General features: G+C 39.8%; 1 protein-coding gene across 1 annotated transcript; it reads right to left on the bottom strand.

Moving 5' to 3' along the window:
• Positions 1-1,921: 1,921 nt before the first annotated feature.
• LOC133762488 (killer cell lectin-like receptor 2) lies at positions 1,922-11,802 on the bottom strand. The gene is made up of 6 exons (XM_062195486.1): positions 11,688-11,802; positions 9,542-9,631; positions 7,810-8,052; positions 4,633-4,775; positions 3,447-3,553; positions 1,922-2,072 (listed from the first exon to the last, which is right to left on the bottom strand). Exons 1-6 carry the CDS (start codon positions 11,800-11,802, stop codon positions 1,922-1,924), a joined length of 849 nt encoding a protein of 282 aa, XP_062051470.1.
• Between the last annotated feature and the right edge of the window lie 10,415 nt (positions 11,803-22,217).

Consider the following 22,217-nt stretch of genomic DNA (forward strand, 5'->3'; position numbering starts at 1 on the left):
AAAAACACCAGATGCCACTGCGCACTGACCAGAAGCTAAAATTAAAATGGTTCAGGATATCAAGGGTTGACAATGATGGGGAACAACTGGAACTCACATTTGTTCCTACTGGGAGAGTACAATGATGTAACTACATTGAAAATCAGTCTAGGAGATTCTTATCAAATTAAACAAGTACTTACCTAAGATCCAGAAATCAGATTCTTATATAGTTATTAAAAAGAGACAGAAATATATCCCCACATGGAGATCCCCACATAAATGTTTATGGCAGCTTTATTCACAGTAGCCAAAAATGAGAAACAGATCAAATGTCCATAACTGAGTGAACAGATGTGCTCTAGCTGAATAATAGAATATGAAATAACAAAGAGAGGGAACTGCTGATACATGAAAAACCACTGATTAACTTTAAACACATGCTGATCCAAAAGCAGCCAGGAAAATAATGCACAGGATGCATGTAGTTCTAGAATAAGCTAAACTAATTGATAGTGATAGAAAGAGCGTCGCTGGTGGACAGGGCCCAAGTGGCTGGTGTGAGGCAGAATGGAATTTCTGGGGCTGATAGAAATGTTCTAGATTTTGATTTTTTTTTTTTTTTTGACAGGCAGAGTTAGACAGTGAGACAGAAAGAGAGAGAGAGAGAGACAGAGAAAGGTCTTCCTTTTCCATTGGTTCACCACCCAAGTTGCTGTTTCGGTTGGCGCACTGTAGCCGGCGCATCGTGCTGATCTGAAGCCAGGAGCCAGGTGCTTCCTCTTGGTCTCCCATGTGGGTGCAGGGCCCAAGCACTTGGGCCATCCTCCGCTGCCTTCCCGGGCCAAGGCAGAGAGCTGGACTGGAAGAGGGGCAACCGGGACGGAATCCAGCGCCCCAACTGGAACTAGAACCTCGTGTGCTGATGCCGAGGCAGAGGATTAGCCAAGTGAAACATGGCGACGGCCTAGATTTTGATTTGATAGCGTGTGAGAGGTAAACATATTAAAACCTATATCCCTCATGACTTAAAAATGGGTACATTCCCTTGTATGGATAGTCTAACTCAATAAGGTTGACTTTTTTTAATGTCAAGGTCAAGAAAGACAAAGAAAATTTAAACGGATATTCAAGATTAAAGGACATGCCATCAATATGATGATTAAATGCATTGTATTATTGTGAACTTGGAGAAAATATCCACAAATGACATTATTACACCAATAGACAAATTTGAATATGGTTTATAGATTAGATCATAATGCTGTGTCATTGCTAAATTTCCTGATTTTGATAATTGTAGCATGGTTATAAAATACAAAGTCCTTTTCTTAGAAAATATTCAGAAACCAGGACACATCTTCAATTTATTTTCAGGTGGATCGACAATGAGAGCAAGAGTGAAGGAGAAACAGAGGAAAACACAGCAAAATACAAACAATTGATAACTGTGGGTAAACGTTACATGGGCGTGTCTTGTAACATTCTTTCAACTATTCAGTACATTTGAATTTAAATTCTGCAACAAAATAACTTTTAAAGATGAGGTATGCTTCTAGGTAGTAAAAATATAACTATATCCTAGTTCTTAATTGTGTTTCCACAGTCTGATAACATTGACATGTTTTATCCTATTGGTAAGGAAAGATCCAGGCCACGTTAGGATGCTCTAACAGGTCCCGGGTGGTTCAGGGAAGAGGGAAGAATGATTCCTCAGAACCACATGGAGGAGCAACTGCTCCCCAAGACAAAGCTTCCACTCCCCACAGGAAGACGATCGCGTCTGGCCTCCTAATCAGGGCTCAGGAGAAGATTTGCTTCCTCTTCCAGCTCCTGTGTCCACACTGCACTGAGCCCTGCAGTCAGAAACAGGTGTTAGCAGTAACCCCAAATTATCACAGGACACAAAAGCAGGGCAGCATTTCCAATGTTACCTATTCTTCTAAGTGCATTTTGTAGTAGAGAAATTACAATTAATTCTCTTTTTACAGATACAACTGTAGGTTTTAGAGCAATCGTCATATTCTATTCTTGTTGAGGTCAAAAACACACATTTTCCTCTCGCAGGAGGCGAACTCATCATTCTAAAATTCCTATAGAACAGGAAATATAAAGGTCAACTGTTTAAATCTGAATTTTCCAATGACATCTTCATGAACATTTTAAATTCTATTTCTTAAATTCCTGATAAATATAAATGTTCTTCATAACTTCAATATCGAAAGCTTTTCTTTATTCTTAGCCCATTAAACACATTTACCTATAATCTCCTAGCTTATTCCACACTGGCAACTTTTGGTCAGCAGAAAAAATTACTTTGCAAAATGGCTTTAGTATTATAATACACCAAACCTACTTTTCTTATTTTATTTTTTAAATAGAAGTGAGAAATTTAAAAGTAGAACTGAATTTCTATGACACAGATAACCAGGTCTCATGTGCATATACTTTAAGGAGAAAAAATAGAATGAAATACAGTCAGAGATTAGATAGTTTGATTGATGTTTTTGTTTATTTCTTTGACTTCCCCATCAGTAACTAATAGTTGAGCTAAACCATGGAAATCCATTGAAAACTATTAAAGCATGGTGTCTATCTAAAAAAAATGGTTGATTAGGTGGCAGAACTACTTTCCTACTTAAAATAAGTTAAAATGATGGATAAATAAGATGTTGCACCATCTTGCATATGTTCATCAGTCAGCAAGAAGTAGATTCACACTTAGGCTGAGGGTTCAGTAGAGGCAGGAGTACGTATGTGGGAGCTTTTTGTGATTCTGAATTCTTAGGTAGGATTATTCTTTTTTCTCTTTTGCTTAAATGGAGGGCTCAAGACCATTCTAGAGTGTTTTTTTTTTAATGACTATTTATTTATTTGAGAGGTAGAGTTACAGACAGAGACAGTGAAAGAGAGGTCTTCACCTCCCCAGATGACCCAGAGCTGGGCCAATCTGAGTCCAGGAACCAGGAGCCAGGAGTTTCTTCCAGGTCTCCCATGTGTGTTCAGGAGTCAAGGACTTGGGCTGTCTTGCACTGCTTTCCCAGGCCATAAGCAGAGAGCTGGATCAGAAGAGGAGCAGCCAGGACATGAACCGTGCCCATATAGGATGCTGGTGCCGCAGGCGGAGGTTTAGTGCATTGCGCCACAGCACTCACCCCCAAAATAACTACTGTTAAGTCAGGATGGAACAATCACTTTATATTTCCCTAGATAATGATTGTGTTTCATTTTATGTGTTTCATAACTCATACTGCATGTGTTTGGTATAATTCTATCATTAACAATGCTTTATAACACTTCTCTGTTAACTCCACTTGCTAAAATACTTTCTTCCTAATTCTTTTTTTCTTACAATGGACTCTACTTGAAAATAAACAATGTGAAATGAGAGATGACTCTTGTTAGACACAATCTCTTCCAACTTTTCCACACCAATGATAGAGTTTGAATACATTCCAGAAACTTACATTCTAGGTGATGTGCCATCATCAATCCATCTCCATTTGCTTTCCATTTCATTAAATGACAATCCAATCCAATAAATATTTTTATGAATCTGAAATTGAACAAATGCCTATAAAGGAAACAAAACACATCATGGGACTAAGTTCCCATCTGTTGGATGAATGAGAAGACGGACAGGTAGAGGGACAAAAGCTGTATCATCGGCCAGTACTTTGCCATTCTCCAAACCACCCTTCATCCCTGCTTCCTAGAAAAATCTCTCATTCTTCAAAACTTATATTTTCATTTTCCAAAGTACATTTCCATAGTAGATTATTTATATACATTAAAATCGTCTGCCATTCTCATGAATTACTTAAAGAATGGATAATTTTTAAATTAAAATATCTACAAATAAGAAATTTGTTAGATAATGTATGACACTTCAGAAAACTATTCAAACTCATGCTCCAAAAGAATATGTTTTGGTTAGAGAAGGTAGCATTGCATGATCTTAAATGAAAGAAGTCTTCAAAACAAATTTCTTAAAATAAAAACTGATTGTGTGGGGGGTGTGCATTACATTCTTCAGACTCACAGAAGAAAGCCTTGCTTTTAGGTAAGTAGTTGGAAGAGATAAAAGAGAGGAGTAAGTATTTGGGAATATTAAAAATGTCTGAAATGTACTATAACAGGCCAGCGCTGTGGCGTAGAGGGTAAAAGCGCTGGCCTGGAGTGCCGGCATCCCATATGGGTGCCAGTTCGAGTCCTGGCTGCTCCTCTTCTGATCCAGCTCTCCTAGACTACTCACCCCCACTGCTTGCCACTCCATAGGGGAAAAATAACTACGGTTTAGGGTACAGGTTACCAATAGTTCAGGTAAGTACTTCATCCAAGGAAAGGCATATTTTCTTGTTAAATGGCACTACTACAGACTCCTTGGAGAGAGAGAGGATTACAAACTTCACCCTTCATAATCATCCTCATAATAGATCATGTGATTTGAACACTTAATGAGTAGCAGGATCATATGCTTATAAGCAGACAGGGTTTCCAGGGAGACTCTGAACTATACAATCTTTGTCCACACAATAGAAAGAATAGCTGAAGATCCCTCTTTCTGGACCACCCTCCCCTTCTCAGCATCTTGGGTCAAGGGTGAGAGACACAGTTCATGAGATTGAGAGTACATGGAGGAGTCGGTGATACCTGTTCATGTTCATCGTCAATCTTCAAAAGGGAGGAACTGTAACTTTGGCAAGTTTGTTTACATTCTGTCCAGCTTTTATTTTGCAGAACAAAATAATAGCAGTGTACTCCATAACAGGACCAGTAGTCTTCATGGACTTTACCTACAACATGTAAGGTCAGTCATTAAACTTCTTATTATCTGGTCTTCTGTGAATGAGAACAATATATTTACCAGCTCCCCATAACTCACACAAAGTCTCAAATCTATCTATAATAATTACTAGTGGCTGGTTAAGGTTGAGAGTGCAGGTTGGCAATGTGTAGAGAGAGGATAGCTAAGCCCCAAAACACACACAGGTGCAGTAACAAGTTTTAGTGTTCCATCGGTCAGCAGGGTGACCAGACTCCACCAGGTAAATCATCACTGTATAAAGAACTGGAAGAGGGGAGCTTGTAGGCTCCAAACACAAAGAAAGGAGAGGAAAACGGAAAGGCTAGATGTGATTGGTTTGTGCCCTGTTTATGTGTTAAAATATTACATGAGACCCATAATATGTCCAAGTAGTATGTTCTGATCAAAACATTTAAAATACAATAATTCTTTTAAAATGCTTAAAGTATTACTACTGCATTAGGTTGTGAGGATATAGTCTGAAAAGACAAGAGTCTAACAGTGTAGGGAGACACCAATACATGGGAGCTAACTCCTCATGATTCCACTTCTCTGAGGTATGTACAGTGGCCAAACCTGTGGGAAGACAGAATAGAATGGTGGTTGCCCAGAGCTGGAGGGCAGGGAAATGGAAAATGTTGTTCTCTGAGTGTGATCTTTCAGTTATGTGTGAGGAATAAGTTCCAGAAATCTGCTGTACAACGTAGTGCCCACAGTGAGCGACGCTGTATCGTACACTTAGAATTTAAAGATCTCACAGTCAGTGTTCTTACACAAGTGAACAACATAAGGACATCTTGGGAGGTGATATAGAAGTCTATTACCCTTACTGTGGAGATTGATTCATGGTTGGATGCCTGTGTCCATCTCATCAAATCATGTATATTTAATCTATGCAGTTTTGGAGGCTAATAATACCACAATAAAGCTGTTTTAAAATAATAAAAATAGTCTAAGTTTTTAAAAAATGTTCTAGGATGCTTCAAAATAATAAAAATAATTTAAGTTTTTAAAAAATATTCTGGGGCTGGTGCCGCGGCTCACTAGGCTAATCCTCCGCCTGCGGCGCCGGCACCCCGGGTTCTAGTCCGGGTCGGGGCGCCAGATTCTGTCCCGGTTGCCCCTCTTCCAGCCCAGCTCTCTGCTATGGCCCGGGAAGGCAGTGGAGGATGGCCCAAGTCCTTGGGCCCTGCACCCCATGGGAGACCAGAAGAAGCACCTGGCTCCTGCCATCGGATCAGCACGGTGCGCCGGCCACAGCGCGCCAACCGCGGCGGCCATTGGAGGGTGAGCCAACGGCAAAAAGGAAGACCTTTCTCTCTGTCTCTCTCTCTCACTGTCCACTCTGCCTGTCAAAAGATAAAAAAAAAATATATTCTAGGATGCTTTCTAAATTTAAAATATATTTTGGTGACCGGCATTGTGGTGTAATAGACTAAGCGTCCACCGGAGGCCCTGGTACCCCATATGGGCTCCTGTTCATGTCCTGGCTGCTCCTCTTCCAATCTAGCTCTCTTCTTATGGCCTGAGAAAGCAGTGAAGATGTCCCATGTGTTTTAGGCCTCTGCACCCTCATGGGAGACCCAGAAGAAGCTCCTGGCTCCTTGCTTCGGCTCAGCTTGGCTCCGACCATGGGTCTCTTTGTGAGTGAACCAATGGATGGAAAACCTTTCTCTTTGTCTCTCAGACTCTCTCTCTTTCTCTCTCTCTCTCTCTCTCTCTCTGGTTCTATCTCTCAAATACATAAATTAAAAAATCTTTAAAGGCGCAGGCACAGTGGTGTAGTAGGTAAAGCCAACACCTGCAGTACCGGCATCCATATGGGCACAGGTTCAAGTCCCAGCTGCTCCATGTTTGATCTAGCTCTCTGCTATGGCCTGGGAAAATCAGCAGAAGATGGCCCAAGTCCTTGGGCCCCTGCACCCACTTGGAGACCCAGAAGAAGCTCCTGGCTCCTGGTTTCAGATTGGCCCCAGCTCTGGCCGTTGTGGCCATTTGGGGAGTGAACAAGCAGAGGAAAGTCCTTTCCTCTCTCTCTCTGCCTCTGCCTCTCTGCCATTCTGCCTTTCAAATAAATAATATTTAAAAGAAAATCTTTAAATATATATATATATATATATATATATATATATATAGGAACCTTGTCTTTTCCCTTTAAATTTTTATATTCATCGTGTAAAAAAGTCTAAATAGAAACTAAATTTTTGCTAAGTACCACAAAAAATATACATAAGATATTTTAAATATATGAATATTTACTAGTTGTTTATAAGTCTGGACAATTCATTCCATCATTAGGCAAGATTTTAGTACTTACTGCATGAGATTTAATATTTTTATCTCTTGGGTCTTTTGTAAAAATGTCAACACTATGACAAATCTTGCAGATATCTTGCAGGGAGTATATTATTAGGCTGCTTTCAAAAGCTCATGAAAAAAAGAAAAAATGTTCATGAAAATATAAGCTTATTTTGGTGCAAAATTTTTTGAAATCCCTGCAGAGTTGTTTAATAACGTGCATTTTCCATGAATTTTTAAAATTACACTGGTATTGGTGGTCACAAGTAGAACAAATATCTGAAATCAAGGCAGACACACCACACACACACACACACACACAAACCCCACATACGCACAACGTATCTCTATAACAGCATTCAAATAAAACTATTGTGCCTGTCGTAGGTAATATTTTTACTGAAAGCTTCCGCATTTTATGTGAGCAACACCCTAAGTCTCACAGGGCCAGATCAGCTGAGTTCCGAGGGGTCTGGCATACTGTTTCCCCATCTGGGAATAGAGAGGAGGCAAAGACTGCCATGGAGTCTGGGGAACCACAAGACTCTATGCATGAATGTGGTTCCAGGGATTCCAACCCCACACATCTGAAAGGCACAAATTCTAAGCTGTTCAGTAGAGCCATAGATCACTAGGCATAAGTCTGCTTATTAGACATCAAAACTTCTAGAGGGGAAGAAATGACACAAGAGGATACAGTGAATCCTTCCAGATTTCTTCCATACCTGGATTGTGCAGAGATTTCTGGAAGGTATCTTTTTTTGCATTGCATCGATTCTGTTTTAAAAAGGGTGACTTCAGTGCATTTTCCATTAGAAGGGCTTTATTTTTGAGAGCGTCATATTCTGAAGACTTATTTGCCAAGAGTTGCTTCTTTAAGTAGTCATCATTTTGCACGACGTGGTACATTTGTGTGAGGTTTCCTAGAATTTCCTGCTGTTGATGCTTTTCTTGAATAAGCTGTAAAACTAAAATGTGCAGCACAGATATCATAAAAATATAATCATGAGGTCCAACTGTGAAGTTAGAGACAACAGGAAAAGTGTCACTTTAGCAACCAACTCATATGATTATTTCAGTAATTTGGCACTTAGAAAGTAACACCTCAGTGAACTGACCACAGAAATGGAAACATCAAATTTCTCACTAATAGCGACCTAAGGGTAGCATAAATAAAATACCTGATGGCTAACAGCATACCTTACAGTTTAGTTCATTTTTAATATCACATCATTTACAAATAAGCAGCAAATCAAAATTCAGTTAGTTAACATTTATTTATTTATTTATTTATTTATTTATTTTGACAGGCAGAGTTAGACAGAGAGAGAGAAACAGAGAGAAAGGTCTTCCTTTCGTTGGTCCATGCCCCAAATAGCAGCTATGGCTGGTGGGCTGAGCCGATCCAAAGCCAGGAGCCAGGCGCTTCCTCCTGGTCTTCCACACGAGTGCAGGGCCCAAGCACTTGGGCCATCCTCCACTGCCCTCTTGGGCCACAGCAGAGAGCTGGACTGGAAGAGGAGCGACCGGGACAGAATCCGGCGCCCCAACCGGGACTAGAACCTGGGGTACCAGCTCCACAGGCGGAGGATTAGCCTGTGAGCTGCGGCACCGACCAAGTTAACTCTTAATGATACATCTTCTGAATATAAAACCTAACTGAGCAGGCAGATGTTTGTGGACAGATGCCCAAGTTCCACAACTGAGTACCCGGGTACAGTAGAGTGCCCAAGAGCTGGTTCCTGACTCCAGCTCCTGGGAGAGGCTGCGATGACTCAAGAAGTTGAGTTTCTGCCACCATGTGGAAAACCTAGGCTGAGCTCCTGGCTCCAGCTGCAGGTATTGGGGGAGTGAACTGCCAGATGGGACTCTCTCTCTCTCTCTCTCTCTCTCACCACCCCCCAATTAAAAAAAAAATTAGTTTTAGCCTGAACTTAAAAACATGAAGATAAAACACAATTATTAGTGGAATAGATGAAATATCTGAAAATAAGTGATTTCATACAAATGTAGTATATCCATGGTTTTCCCTAAGGAAAAAAAGAAAAAGACAAGAAAAAAGCTGACATTCCAGGTCCTCTTCTATGTACGTATTAATTCTTCTTACTGTTTCCTTATTATATACTTAAAAATAAATAAATAAATAGACGGCCAAAGTATTTATCTCAGACTGACAATGATCTCAACTCAATGGCAGAATCCTACACAATAACCTTCCAAAAGGAATGTTCCCATGCATTATGCAGAATGAGACAGCTCATCACAGCTTCAGAGCCAGTGAACTAGGTAAGCAAAATGAACACCACAGTGTAATATGTTTCTGAAAAACTCACCAACAAAGTCCAGAACCATCTGGGTGGTCCCCAGAGTTTCAACAGGGAACAACACTGTTAGTATCTGCACAAAGCATGGTTACTGCAGTTCCTCAGACTAGAAAGATGGACTTCCAGTACTTACTTTTTGCCTCCAGCACTCTGACCATCACTGAGAGAAGTAAACAGAGGGTTCCAAGAATCACTGCAATGAGATGCCAGGGCACTGAAAACACTTTAAAGGAAAAAAAAGAGAGAGAGCCTGGTTACCACTTACCTCCAACAGGGACACTGTTTGAAGCAAAGGGAAGATCTTTAAAATTTTTACAAGACTATATCATTCAAAGTGATTTAAAAATTTAACCTATAAAATACAGTTTTAAAGTTTAAGATTTCTGGCTGATGTGGGAGACATAGAAGAAGTTTCTGGCTCCCAAATTTGGCCTGACCCCCCACCTTCAGCTATTGTATCTATCTGGGGAGGAACCAATATTTGCAAGATTCTCTCTTTCTCTCTCTCTCTCCTTCTCTCTGTGTAAATATGACTTTCAAATAAAATAAATAAATCTCAAAAAAAAATTTATGGCAGATGTGCTCATCATAGAAATCCCCAGGAACTGGAATAATTCTTCAGGGTTTCAAAAGCAGGCCCCTACTAAAACACCAATGACAGTTGACATAAGACGCACAGGGGAGTCCACAGTGACATGTGTCCTTTCTGTGATCACAGCTAATCATGGAAAGGAAAAAGCAGGCAATGGTCTTGAGTCTGGGTTGAAAAAGGGATCACAGGCAATCCTTACAGGAGTTTCTAGAAATCCACTTTTCCTGCTTCACCATCAATCCTGTTTTTCTGGAGACAATACTATATTTATCCTTTTACTTTTGATGTCCCCATATTGGAAAAATTGTATCATTGATGATCACCAAACTAAAATGCTGGAAGTTATTTTCAGCTTAGAGTTTAAATTGTGAAAATATCTGAGGTACAGAGAAAACAGAAAAATTAGAATGTCCCTTTGATATGAAGATTTTGTTCCTTCTTCATGGCCTTTAACATCACATATATTCTTAAGGCACCTAAACTGTGTTGTCTGAATAACTTTGTTTTTAACACATATTTTTCACTTTGTAAACATTCCCTAAGATATGCTACATCTTCTTGGGACATTTTCCTGTGTTTTATTTTTAAAGGCTGCACAAATCATCATTGACCAGACTTGAATAAAAGCAGTCTATTAGCTGCTCAGAGGATTGATCAATTTCTTCATTCTGCCAACTGTTCTTTTATGTTTTCTGTTCTACTATTCTGCCTCGTAATAGTTTCTTATAACCACTTGACATCCAGAAGTATCTATATGAACTTTTTCTTTTTCTTTTTTTTAAATTTTTTAAAACTTTTATTTAATGAATATAAATTTCCAAAGTACAGTTTATGGATTACAATGGATTTCCACCGCCCCAACTTCCCTCCCACCTTCAACCCTCCCCTTTCCCACTCCCTCTCCCCTTCCATTCACATCAAGATTCATCTTCAATTCTCTTTATATACAGAAGATCAGTTTAGTATATATTAAGTAAAGATTTCAACAGTTTGCCCCCACATAGCAACACAAAGTGAAAAATACAGTTGGAGTACTAGTTATAGCATTAAATCACAATGTACAGCACATTAAGGACAGAGATCCTACATGATATTTTTAAAAAATTGATTAATTTTCTATGCAATGTCCAATTTAAAACCAAGGTTTTTTTTTTTCATTTTCAATTATCTTTATATACAGAAGATCGATTCAGTATATACTAAGTAAGGATTTCATCAGTTTGCACCCGAACAGAAACACTAAGTGTAAAAAAACTTTTTCTAAGCCTCAAGTGTGGCAATCCACAAAAGACAGGTGAATTTAGAGGCATAAAATATATACACTGGGATAGGCATTGTGATACAGTGGGTTAAGCAACCGGTGGCAATGCAGGCCTCCCATACCACAATAACTATTCATGTCTTCGCTGCACCACTTCTTATCCAGCTCCCTGTTAATGCGCCTGAGAAAGCAGCAAAGAGGAACCAAGTATTTTGGACTGCCACCTATGTGAGAGACCCAGAGGGAGTCCTAAGCTCCTGGCTTCTGCCTAGCCCAGCCCTGGCTATTGTGGCCATTTGGAGTGAACCAGTAGTTCTCTCTTTCTCTCTCTCCCTCCCTCTCTCTCTCTCTCTCTCTCTTTCTCTGCCACTCTACTTTTCAAATAAATAAATGAATAAATTGTTTTTAAACTATTTCTATATATACCTTTCTCATCAGTTTTTCCACTCCTTCGAGTGCCATCAGGTCTTAGTCTATTCTGCGACTCTGAAGAAGACTGAGGAAACTCCAAAGCTGAATAAGTCACCTCCTTATCGCTCATCTCTAAAAGAAGAGAAACATATCTGGCATCAAAACTTTGCTACACGATGGCTTCTAAAGAAAAATCAAAATGGCAGCTTGAAGGAACAGTCCCGAGGTTGATGGTGAGAGCTAATTGTGTGTGCGTCTGTGAGCCTCCCTGTACACAGGTTTATCTACTCCTACAAGCACACAGACAGTCTGATTTATATAAGAAGTGGAAATCCTGTTAACATTTCCATTAAACTCATTTGTAATCCTAGTGGTCATTGCCACAATTATCAGAAATATAAACGGAAGAAAAAGATTGCCAGTAGATTATTGTTCTAATTACTCAACTTCACTCAAAATGTTCAACATATGTATGAAAATATTATGACAAATTAGTACCATCTCAAAGCTCTGAAACATGTTTAAATGGTTGATTCTAACAACAATAATTCTGCATTCTGAAAGTGTATAAATGCCTTGGCTTAAAAAATATATATTGTGATATGCATATAAGTGTTTTTAAAGCTCTAGTATTCTTTTCAAACACTCTAACAGAATGCTTCTCAAAATATATCTCAAACACTAACTGTAAATGATTATCTGAGGGTGAATATCACAAGTTGGTTAACATTTCAGAGTCCAGTGTCTTGTACAAGATAAGCTGAATAAAATCTCTTAGGTTCCCGGATATGATGTTGCCATCAAAGCTTTTGTGAAAATAAAATTTCTTATAGGTAATCTTTAGTTAATGTCTTTTAAGGGTTAATCTAGCATAAATATCAATGTAGAAAAAATTATCAAATAATAAAATTGGAAATTTACCTTGCTTCTTAGGTTCATGTCAGAGAGAAGATTATATCTAAGATGCACGAAATGTGCAAAAAAACTGCACATGTAACTATAACCTTTTATATATTTTTAATTACAAAATTTTCTATGCTTACTCACATTTTCTCTAACTTCTTACTAAGAAATAGGAACATTTCTGCTACAGAATCCTTCAATATGGTTGGATGATACATAAATCATTAGCTCCAAGGAAAAGTAACTCCTCAAATCACTCTTCTTCATCTTCATAACACAAAGCAAAACTCATAGCATATTGAGGAGAAGATAACTCATCCTGGACACTGAACTACAATTCCGACATGCTGCAGAGTCTGTGCAATTCTAATGCAATGCGAGGGAATGCTTTCCTACCACGCTCCTTCTCAGGCCACATCACTTGTAGTTCAGGCCATATTCCTAGAATAAGTAGAACTAATAGGATAACCAGGTGCTAAGATCCAAGGGAATAAAGCAGGTGTTACCTGGATCCATGCCGTGCAGTGATGCAGGTGGAAGAAATGGACCCCAATATGAGGGAGAAGCTGTCCACTCCAATCCAAAATCCCTTAGGGGCTCCACAGCAAGAAGCAAAATGCCTCTGAGTGAGGATACTTCGACTCAAAATGTTCTGCCCCTCCTGGGGTAGTGATAAGAGGAAACTGTATGATGAAAGCTGTTGTTTACAGGAAAGGAAAGATGGTCACGTGCTGTGTCTTCCTCCATTTCAACTAATCAACCATTTAGCATTCGTTGTAAAACAGTTAGGCTAGGGCTCTACCCGACTGGGTCACAGTGCCAGCCCCACTTTATTCTTTTCTAATAAGTAATAAGCATTTCTTCACTTTAAACATATTCATGTAAAACACAAATCATTCATTTTTATGTATTGGAAGGGCAAAGTTACAGACAAAGACAGCTCTTCATCTGCTGGTTCACTCTCCAAATGCCCACAGCAGGCCTGGGCTGGGTTAGGCAGAAGCCAGTGGTGGTTTAACCCTCTGCACCACAACAACCACCCCTAAGACATGATTTAGAAACCATCATATAATTACCCACATGGGTACACCCATAAGTTACTTAAGCAACCCCTTGCTATTGAACACTTAACTTTTTTTTTCCAGTTTTTTGCTAGTGTAAAAAATAATTGGCATGTACGTTTGTTAAAAACTAAGTTAAACACAAAATTATGGGGTCAAAGGGCATGTGCATTTAAAGAACTGGGACATACATATTACTAAACATCCCCTGGAAAAGTTGTTCCCATTTGTATTCCACCAGGTGTGTGTGAAAATATTCACATTTAATTTTTTAAGATTTATTTATTTGAAAGGCAGAACCATAGGGAGAGAGAGAGAGAGAGACAGAGAGAGTGAGAGAGAGAGAGAGAGAGAGAGATCTTCCATGCACTGGTTCACTCCCTAAATGGCTGCAACAGCCAAGGCTGGGCCAGCAACCAGGAACTACATCCAGGTCTCCCATGTGGGTGGCACAGACTCAGTACTTGGGTACTGCTGCCTTCCCAAGCACATTAGCAGGAAGCTGGATTGGAAGTGGAGCAGCTGGGATGCTGTAATGTCCCATTGTACCACAATTCCAGACTACTCGTTTGATTTTTGAGAAGAAATGCTGTTAAGTTATTCCTCTCCTTGAGTTTGGGCCACAAATCTTACTTCTAATATCTGTCTCAGCATCCTTCCAGGCCTCATGTTTTCATATACTTTAGAGTTTAAAAAGAAATTCATTTGTGTAACTCTGATACCATGGGCCAGACTCTGGCAGAACATATTCAAATCTCACATTGAAATTTGCTTTCATTTCATTGATGCTTTTTCAATCTTCTGACTACAGTTTCATGAAACCCATAAGGGTGCAGTGGTTAAGATACTCCTTGGGATGCCCAGATCTGAGTGTCTTAGTTGAAGTCTAAGCTCTCTTGCTGATTCCAGCTGCCTGCTGATGTGCACCCTGGAGTGTTACAGAGGTGGCTACAGTTTCTGACCCCTAGATTGAGGTTTGGGCTCCTGGCTTCAGCTTTTGCCCAGCCCTGCACATTGCAGGTCTTTGGGGAGTGAACCAGTGGAACAAGCTCTAGATCTTGAAATACTGCTGTGTTTTGTCCCCACCAAAACGCCTCCTGAGGTAGTGCCGGGAAATGGGGTGTTAGTGGGAGGTGTTTGCATCAAGCGGTGGAGCCCCCGTGAATGGATGACTTCTGTCGTTCATGGGTGAGTTCTCCCTCTCACAGGACCAGATTAGTTAGTGCAGTACAGGTTGTTATACAACAAGTCTGGCTTTCCTGTCCTGTCTTCCACACACGCACACACCTGCTTGTCCTTCCATTTCCTGCCAAAAGTTGAAACATCATGAAGCCTCACCGGAATTGGCCACTGATCTTGAGCTTCCTAGACTCCAGAACCGTAATAATCTTGTCCTTGCATGTGATGCAGTCTCTGGTGTTCTTGTATAGCAAAGAACATGGACTAAGACACACACACTGGGCTAGGTTCTCTATCCAACCACACTGGGCTCAGAGTGCAGGTGTCGGGAAGAACATCTCATTAACACAGTGTGGGAGCTGGGAAACATGGTCACATAGTGTAGCTCACAGCACTGCTCTAGAGAAACCTCCTGTAGCCTCAGATCTGTGTATTTATATCTTGCTGCCCCATGGAGATAGTGGAGGAGATGTTGGTGCTACTTTTGTGTCTAGATGTCCATCTGTATAGCTGCTGAGAGGTTGGACAGTTCTCAGGATGGAAGCTGGTGAGTGCAGAGCACATGTTTTTACATTTCATATGTCCTCATATGTCCATTAAGAGTCCCACATCTGTGCTGTCCATTGTTGTCATGGCAGCACATACAAGGTGTGATGCCTACAAGTGCACTTGCTGAACAAGTGGATGGTGTTAAGAGGAACTGCCTACAAAATCTACATTTTTGGTAGTTTGTTATCGAATGAGTATGAGACTTGGGATTAGAAAGCCAAACTGTAATTACTCCCTCTAAACTCTATTTTCTGTTTCTTACAAAGCTCTACATTTCTGAGAAAAGCAAATGTCCTCTTTAAATGAGATGGCAATCATCACAAGATAACAGTAATTTAACACTGGACTAATGATGCGACTGGCGTGTGGCTTAGCAGGTAAAGCTGCTGCCTGTGATGCCAGCATCCCATATTGGCACCAGTTTGTGCCCTGGCTGCTCCACTTCTGATCCAGCTCCCTGATAATGGCCAGGGAAAAGCAGAGGAAGATGGGCCAACTCTTTGGGATTCTGTCATCCAGGTGGGAGACCAGGATGAAGATTCTGGCTCCTGGCTCCTGGCTCCCAGTTCCTGGACTAGCTCTGGCCATTGCAGCCATCTCAGGAGTGAACCAACTGATGAAAGATATATCTCTCTCTCTCTCCCCCCACCTCCATTACTCTTTGTAAAGAAATAAGTATTTATAAAAAATTGGATTAATTGACACACCTGATACAGCCCTTGGATCAAAGTATAAACATGGAAGTAATACTTTATCATGACCACAGTTAATAAAGATGAAAATATTGAAATATTTTTTAATGTTCTTGTACATTGTCTTCAGAATTCTCCTGTGCAAAACACACAACGTTGTACACATATGCGTGCTCACAAGTGTGGAGGTGTCAAGCAGTCACTTATTTCCTGATTGCAAAAGACTTTTTTTCTTTAATTTGGGAAACCACATATTTACCATTCCCTTCCGCTTGCACAACTGGCTAGCACACAGCTCTGGCTACATCTTGAAACCTCAGTGACTTTATAAGGTCACAGTTCTGTGGCTCTTCCTGTCCAGGGCTGAGTGATGGACATCTGGAATAGACACCAGCACACAGGGAAGGCTGGTGTCTGAGTCACTGCATTTGGAGGAGTAACTGCCCAGGTTCCCACCTCCTTATTCATTTGTCTTAATGCCTTTTTTGCCACTGAGTGATTTTAAGTTTCCTGGCTTTTATGGTAGTAAATAGAAACCTCTGCTTTGATATTTCCTGTTCTTCTAGCCACTCCATTTATGCTTATCTTCCCAATCACAGATTCCCTAATGACCTAGATTTATTTTATGATTGTAGTTATTCAAAAGGCAGAGAGGGGGCTGCTCTGTAGCACAGTGTATTAAACCACCACCTGCAAGGCTGGCATTCCACACCAGAGTGCCAGCTAAGTCCCAGCTGCTCTGGTCAGATCCAGCTCCCTGCTAATGGCCTGGGAAGGCAGAGGTTGATGGTCCAAGTACTTGGGCAGCTGCCACTCATGTGGTGACCTGGATGGAATTTTGCATTTCTGGTTTCTAAATCCTCAGATGCCTGAAGCTAGATTGCAAAATTTGAAGTGAGGAGCCAGGAACTCAATTCAAGTCTTCCTTGTGGATGCATGGAGCTCAATTTCTTGAGACAGCACCAGCTTGCATCCCAATGGTTTACTCCCCAATGTCCACAAGAGTTAAGGCAAGGCCAGACAAAGCCAGGAACTCTATTCAGGTTTTCTGCATGAGTGGCAGGCACCCAAGACTTGAGCCATCACCCTGCTCTCACCCACAAGCATTAGCAGGAACCTGATCAGAAATAGAGGCAGGACTCAATATCACACACTGCAATATGAGATGTGGAAATCCTAAACCACAGCTTAATACACTACAACACATCCACCCCCAACAAATTAATTAATTTCTAATGATCATTAACTATCAGCAGTTTACAATCAAGTATGACTCAGTTCAAACAAGGTAAAAGAAAACCAAAGACAAAACTGAAAAATGGGCAGGTGTCGTGGCACAGAGGGTTACACCACTGCCTGTGACATCAGCATCCCCTATGGTGCTAACTGGAGTCCTGGCTGCTCCATTCCTAACCAGCTCCCTGCTAATGCACCTGGGAAAGCAGCAGAAGATGGTAAAGAGCCTGTACCCCTGCACTCACGTGAGAGATCTGGATGAAGTTCCTGGCTCCAGCCTGGCACAGACCTGGCCACCTAGGCCATATAGGGGAGTGAACCAGCGGATGGAAGATGTCCCTCTGTCTCCTTCTCTCTGTAACTCTGCCTTTCAGAGAAATAAATAAATCTGATTATAAGTGAATATAATCTGAACATATGATATCCTAATGACCTTTCTATTCTTGGAATGAATATAAGAAATTGCAGTAGATAAAAATTTCTAAATTAATACTAGGGAGAAGTTTGATAATAGAGTCAAAGAATCAATAAGCTAGAAGAGATGTTTTTAATCCTAAAACTTTTCTCCCCAATTTTGCTCATTTTGAAAGGATTATCTAATTCTACAGGAGTCGCAGAACGAAGAGTACTTGAAGGAACAACCAAAAAGGGAGCACACCAGCAGCTCAAAGAGTCATTGTTCCTCTTTAAGGCTGACATGTAAGAGAACTATGATTCTATGCTACACGCTCATCAATGTCTACAGCTGGAACATATTCAGCTTCATACAGGAGACCCACGGGTGAGGACTGCGTAGTCTTGCACATGGGCTGACTCCCCCAGCAGACCTGACAGGAATGTCATGGACTTCCGAGCAGTGGAGAAGTCCAGATGGGACTCCGAGGCAAACAGGCTATGGAGCCATGCTCTACAGCTACTCTGTCCAGGGGGTAGCCACTAAATACATGGCTCTGATTGCAATCAAAACTGGTGTTCTTTAATTTTGTATTCTATTGGCATATAATACCAGGTAAGCAGAAAACCAACTGATGATTTATTATAATAGTCTCCTTACATAAAAAAGTTAAGTATACAATCTAGATTGGCCATAGGAGAGTTTACCTTACAATTATTTCAATGCTTTTGCACATTTGACAATTTTCATGATTAAGCACCATGATTTCAATGACACTAGGCACATCTCAAGCAGCAGCATGTGGCTAATGGCTACCCTATTAGACTGCACAAATATACATCTCCATTAGATTAAAAAGTTCATTAGACAGAGTATTCTAGAACCTACCTGCTCAGGGTCCTACAAGCCTTCAGAAACTAATGCTTCCACCCTAAAGGCAGTACTGAATGGTTGCTGGGGCTAGCAGACCCTACTACCAGGACACCACAACTTCCTGGGGCATTGGCTGGAGCAGTGACAGAACCCTGCAGGTTCTGACAGACCATGCTATAGGCATGGTCACTTATACAACTAATGAAAGATGAACTCTGAGAAAGAGATTGAAGACTGGGAAACACAAGTGGGAACTGTGCCCCACAGGAGTTATCAAGAAACATATGCACACACCTACATGTATTTAAGTCTAGACTCTATACAACGTAAAGATGGGAAATGGTGTTTCTCACATAAACAAAATACAAATATTGTAAAATGAGTAATAAAGGCATAATCAATGATGTACCTGATCTGGGGTACTGACTTCACTCTTGTAGCACTTTTTGTTTATACCAAAAATAATTAAATGTGAATAATCTCTGAGAGCTTTGCAAATGTGAAATATTTGGAATCTTTTATAAGCAATTTCTGTAAGCACCAGAAAATTAAATTCTACCAGGTATGAATTGAGACAATCTGGGCCAGCTCCGCGGTTCAATAGGCTAATCTTCCACCTGCGTTACCGGCACCCGGGGTTCTAGTCCCAGTCGGGGTGCCCTGGCTCCTGGCTTCAGATCAGTGCAGCGGCCACTGGAGGGTGAACCAACGGCAAAGGAAGACCTTTCTCTCTGTCTCTCTCTCTCACTGTCCACTCTGCCTGTCCAAAAAAAAAAAAAAAGGACGATCTAAAGATGGCTTCCATGGATGAGAATTTGGCTATATATTTTTATAGGTAAGAACTCTGCCACAGGATATGCTTACTAGAACAATTCCTAATTATCTTTAAAGTGAATCAGATATAGAAAAGAAAAATATAAAAACCACTCTCCATTCAGGCTTTTATATGTTTTATTGGAGAAAAATTTCAACAAAACATGGCCTTTATTTACAGAATTTAATGTGTGAGGGAACTGTCCAGCCCACTTGGACCCAAGTGAAGATAACTACTGAGCCTGTTTATGTATTTTCTTATTTTCAATTCACATACAAAAAAGGTTTTTCATATTATTAAAATCCCGATATTGTAATGACAAACCCTCCCTTATCCACCCTCAATTAAATATATAAACAGCTTCAAAAATATGCAATTAAATTGGTTTAATCTGAAGTGTGATCCAATGAGACTGAAAACTAAACATTTCAGATCCTGTACCAAATAGTAAAATACACGAAGGCCTTCAGGATCCCTAAAATTTGAAAAGGTGAAAGTTACTTTTTGCTCCTAGAATGAAAGACAATTCTATAAATTCCTAAAACGAAATAAGACCAAAATCATAAAACATTTTTTTCAATTGGCTTAGGAGAAAGGAATGATTTTGCTGACAACTAAAAAGAGATAGAACAACTGAAAAATTAACATCTCTTGAGCAAGAAAAAAATAGTTTCTTCATCAATATTCTCCTTAGGAAAGTAACAGCTATGTAAAACATAAAGTGATATATATATATATATATATATACATAAATATATTCAATACTGTAATGCTGCCAATCTCATGTAGTAACTACATGTCTTGGAGTCCACTTTTTCGTACAATGACTAAAATCATTCTGTACCCTATTTCATATTACTTTTTTCCACAGCAATCAAAAAATAATTCACTAATAATTTTTCATTCATTTACTAATTCTCATCTTAATATAAATAAATAAATTGCAATGAGCATCTTGTCAAAATACAACTTTTCTAATATTGGAGAATTTTTCTATAGAAGACAGGCTCAGAAATGAAATTACTAGGTCAAAGATGAATGAAAACCGCTAACAGTTTATGGTGCTTATTATCAAACAGCTTTCCAAAAGCAGTGGACCAATCTACAACTCCAGTCAGATATGACCGTGACATCCTCCCAGCTACAGGAAAATAAATATGACAGTTTAAAAGTATAAGACACTTAGTATGTGTCATGCAATATGCTAACTTGGGAGACACAGCAAGGTTTTCACAGAGCTTGCATTCAAACCGGTGAAGCAAACTAAGTGATTACAATTCAGGATGGGGACTCTTTGAGAAGCAGGAAGAAATTTCTTGGCTTCGACAAGGGTAAAGTTCTGCAGAAGCACTTACAGTGCCCCCACAGAAGACCTGGGACATAGGAAGCCACAGGTAGCTAAAAGTATTAAATTTACTGGATTTCTTCAAGATAATACTTCAGGTTAATCCTCCTAGTGGAGGAGAGTGATATGACTATAGGATTAATGACACTGGCATTCTTTCTTTAAATTTTGTGACACTGAACCTAAGTTTTTAGACAAAACAGCTAATAAAGTTGGAGCATTATTATACAAAGCTATTGGATTAACTCTGTTTTGACAATCTGTGAAATGCCCTGTTAGCTTCTCTGAGATACAATAGCAAGTCTTTAATGATATAAAAAGCAGAATTACATCTGCATAAGAAACTGATAGGATGCCACTGAAATAAGCTTAAATTGACTGCAGCTCTAAAATAAGCCTGGCATAAATTATGTCAAATTCAGTTAAAATGCTTTAACATACTTACTTTGACTGATTGACATCAATAAGAGAACCTATTTTTGATATTGTTAAAGAAATGTGTTCATCGCCAATAACAATTTCAAGCTCCTGAAAAAAATAAAATTTCAAACATTTTTAATACAGAGAAATGTAATTAATTTAAAAATGTTTCCTACAGATATCTATATTCTTTTTTTTTTATTTGACAGATAGAGTTAGACAGTGAGAGAGACAGACAAAAAGAAAAGTCTTTTTTCCATTGGCTCACCCCAGATGGCCGCTTCGGCCGGAGCTACACCTATCCGAAGGCAGGAGCCAGGTGCCTCCTCCTGGACTCCCACGCAGCTGCAGGTGCCCAAGCACTTGGGCCATCCTTCACTGCCCTCCTGGGCCACAGCAGAGAGCTGTAGTGGAAGAGAAGCGACCGGGACTAGAACCCGGTGCCCATATGGTGTGCCGGCGCCGCAGGCAGAGGATTAGCCAAGTGAGCCACGGCGCCAGCCCCAGACATCTATATTCTTGCTACAAAGAAATATCAATTTCAGATGCAAGTTTCCCAGTGTTCAAGGGGAAGATAAAAAGCAAACCTTGATCTATTAGACATAGACTTTGTACTTAAATTAAAAATTGCTCATACGCAATATCCTTGATTTAAGATCAAGAATTTGCTTTCCAGAGACATCATGGATAGTATAAACTGAGGTGACACAGAAATGTTCTTTGTAATGTCAGCAAAACTACAGACATCACTTTGGAGCACAAGTTATAGGAATAACTATATAGGCATGAACCTATCTTAATATAATAAATACAAACACATTTTCCCTTTCTGTAAGGTTCTACAAAGAAAATGTATAACATTAATAACTACCACTGCAGCACCTACCCTGTGTCTGAGCCTGATATTAGGGACTTTATAAACATGCTCTCTAATCCCTAAAATAAAATTTATCATGTAGGCTTTATTATTAGCCTTATCTTACAAATGTGTAATCCAAAACTCATAAGAATCAGGAAAACACTTACTGACATCCACATCTCTAAGAAGTGATAGCAATATTTGCTCCTAGGTTCTTCAG

The sequence above is a fragment of the Lepus europaeus genome, chromosome 6 (assembly GCF_033115175.1).
Source record: "Lepus europaeus isolate LE1 chromosome 6, mLepTim1.pri, whole genome shotgun sequence".
Classification (NCBI taxonomy): Eukaryota; Metazoa; Chordata; class Mammalia; order Lagomorpha; family Leporidae; genus Lepus; species Lepus europaeus.

Coding starts and splice junctions, on each gene's coding strand:
- LOC133762488 (XM_062195486.1), bottom strand. CDS start 11,802: ATGAGCGATAAGGAGGTGACTTATTCAGCTTTGGAGTTTCCTCAGTCT. Junction 4,776..7,809: donor GAAATCTCTGCACAATCCAG/GTATGGAAGAAA, acceptor TACATGTTGTAG/GTAAAGTCCATGAAGACTAC. Junction 3,554..4,632: donor TTGACGATGAACATGAACAG/GTATCACCGACT, acceptor TTTCCTTTATAG/GCATTTGTTCAATTTCAGAT.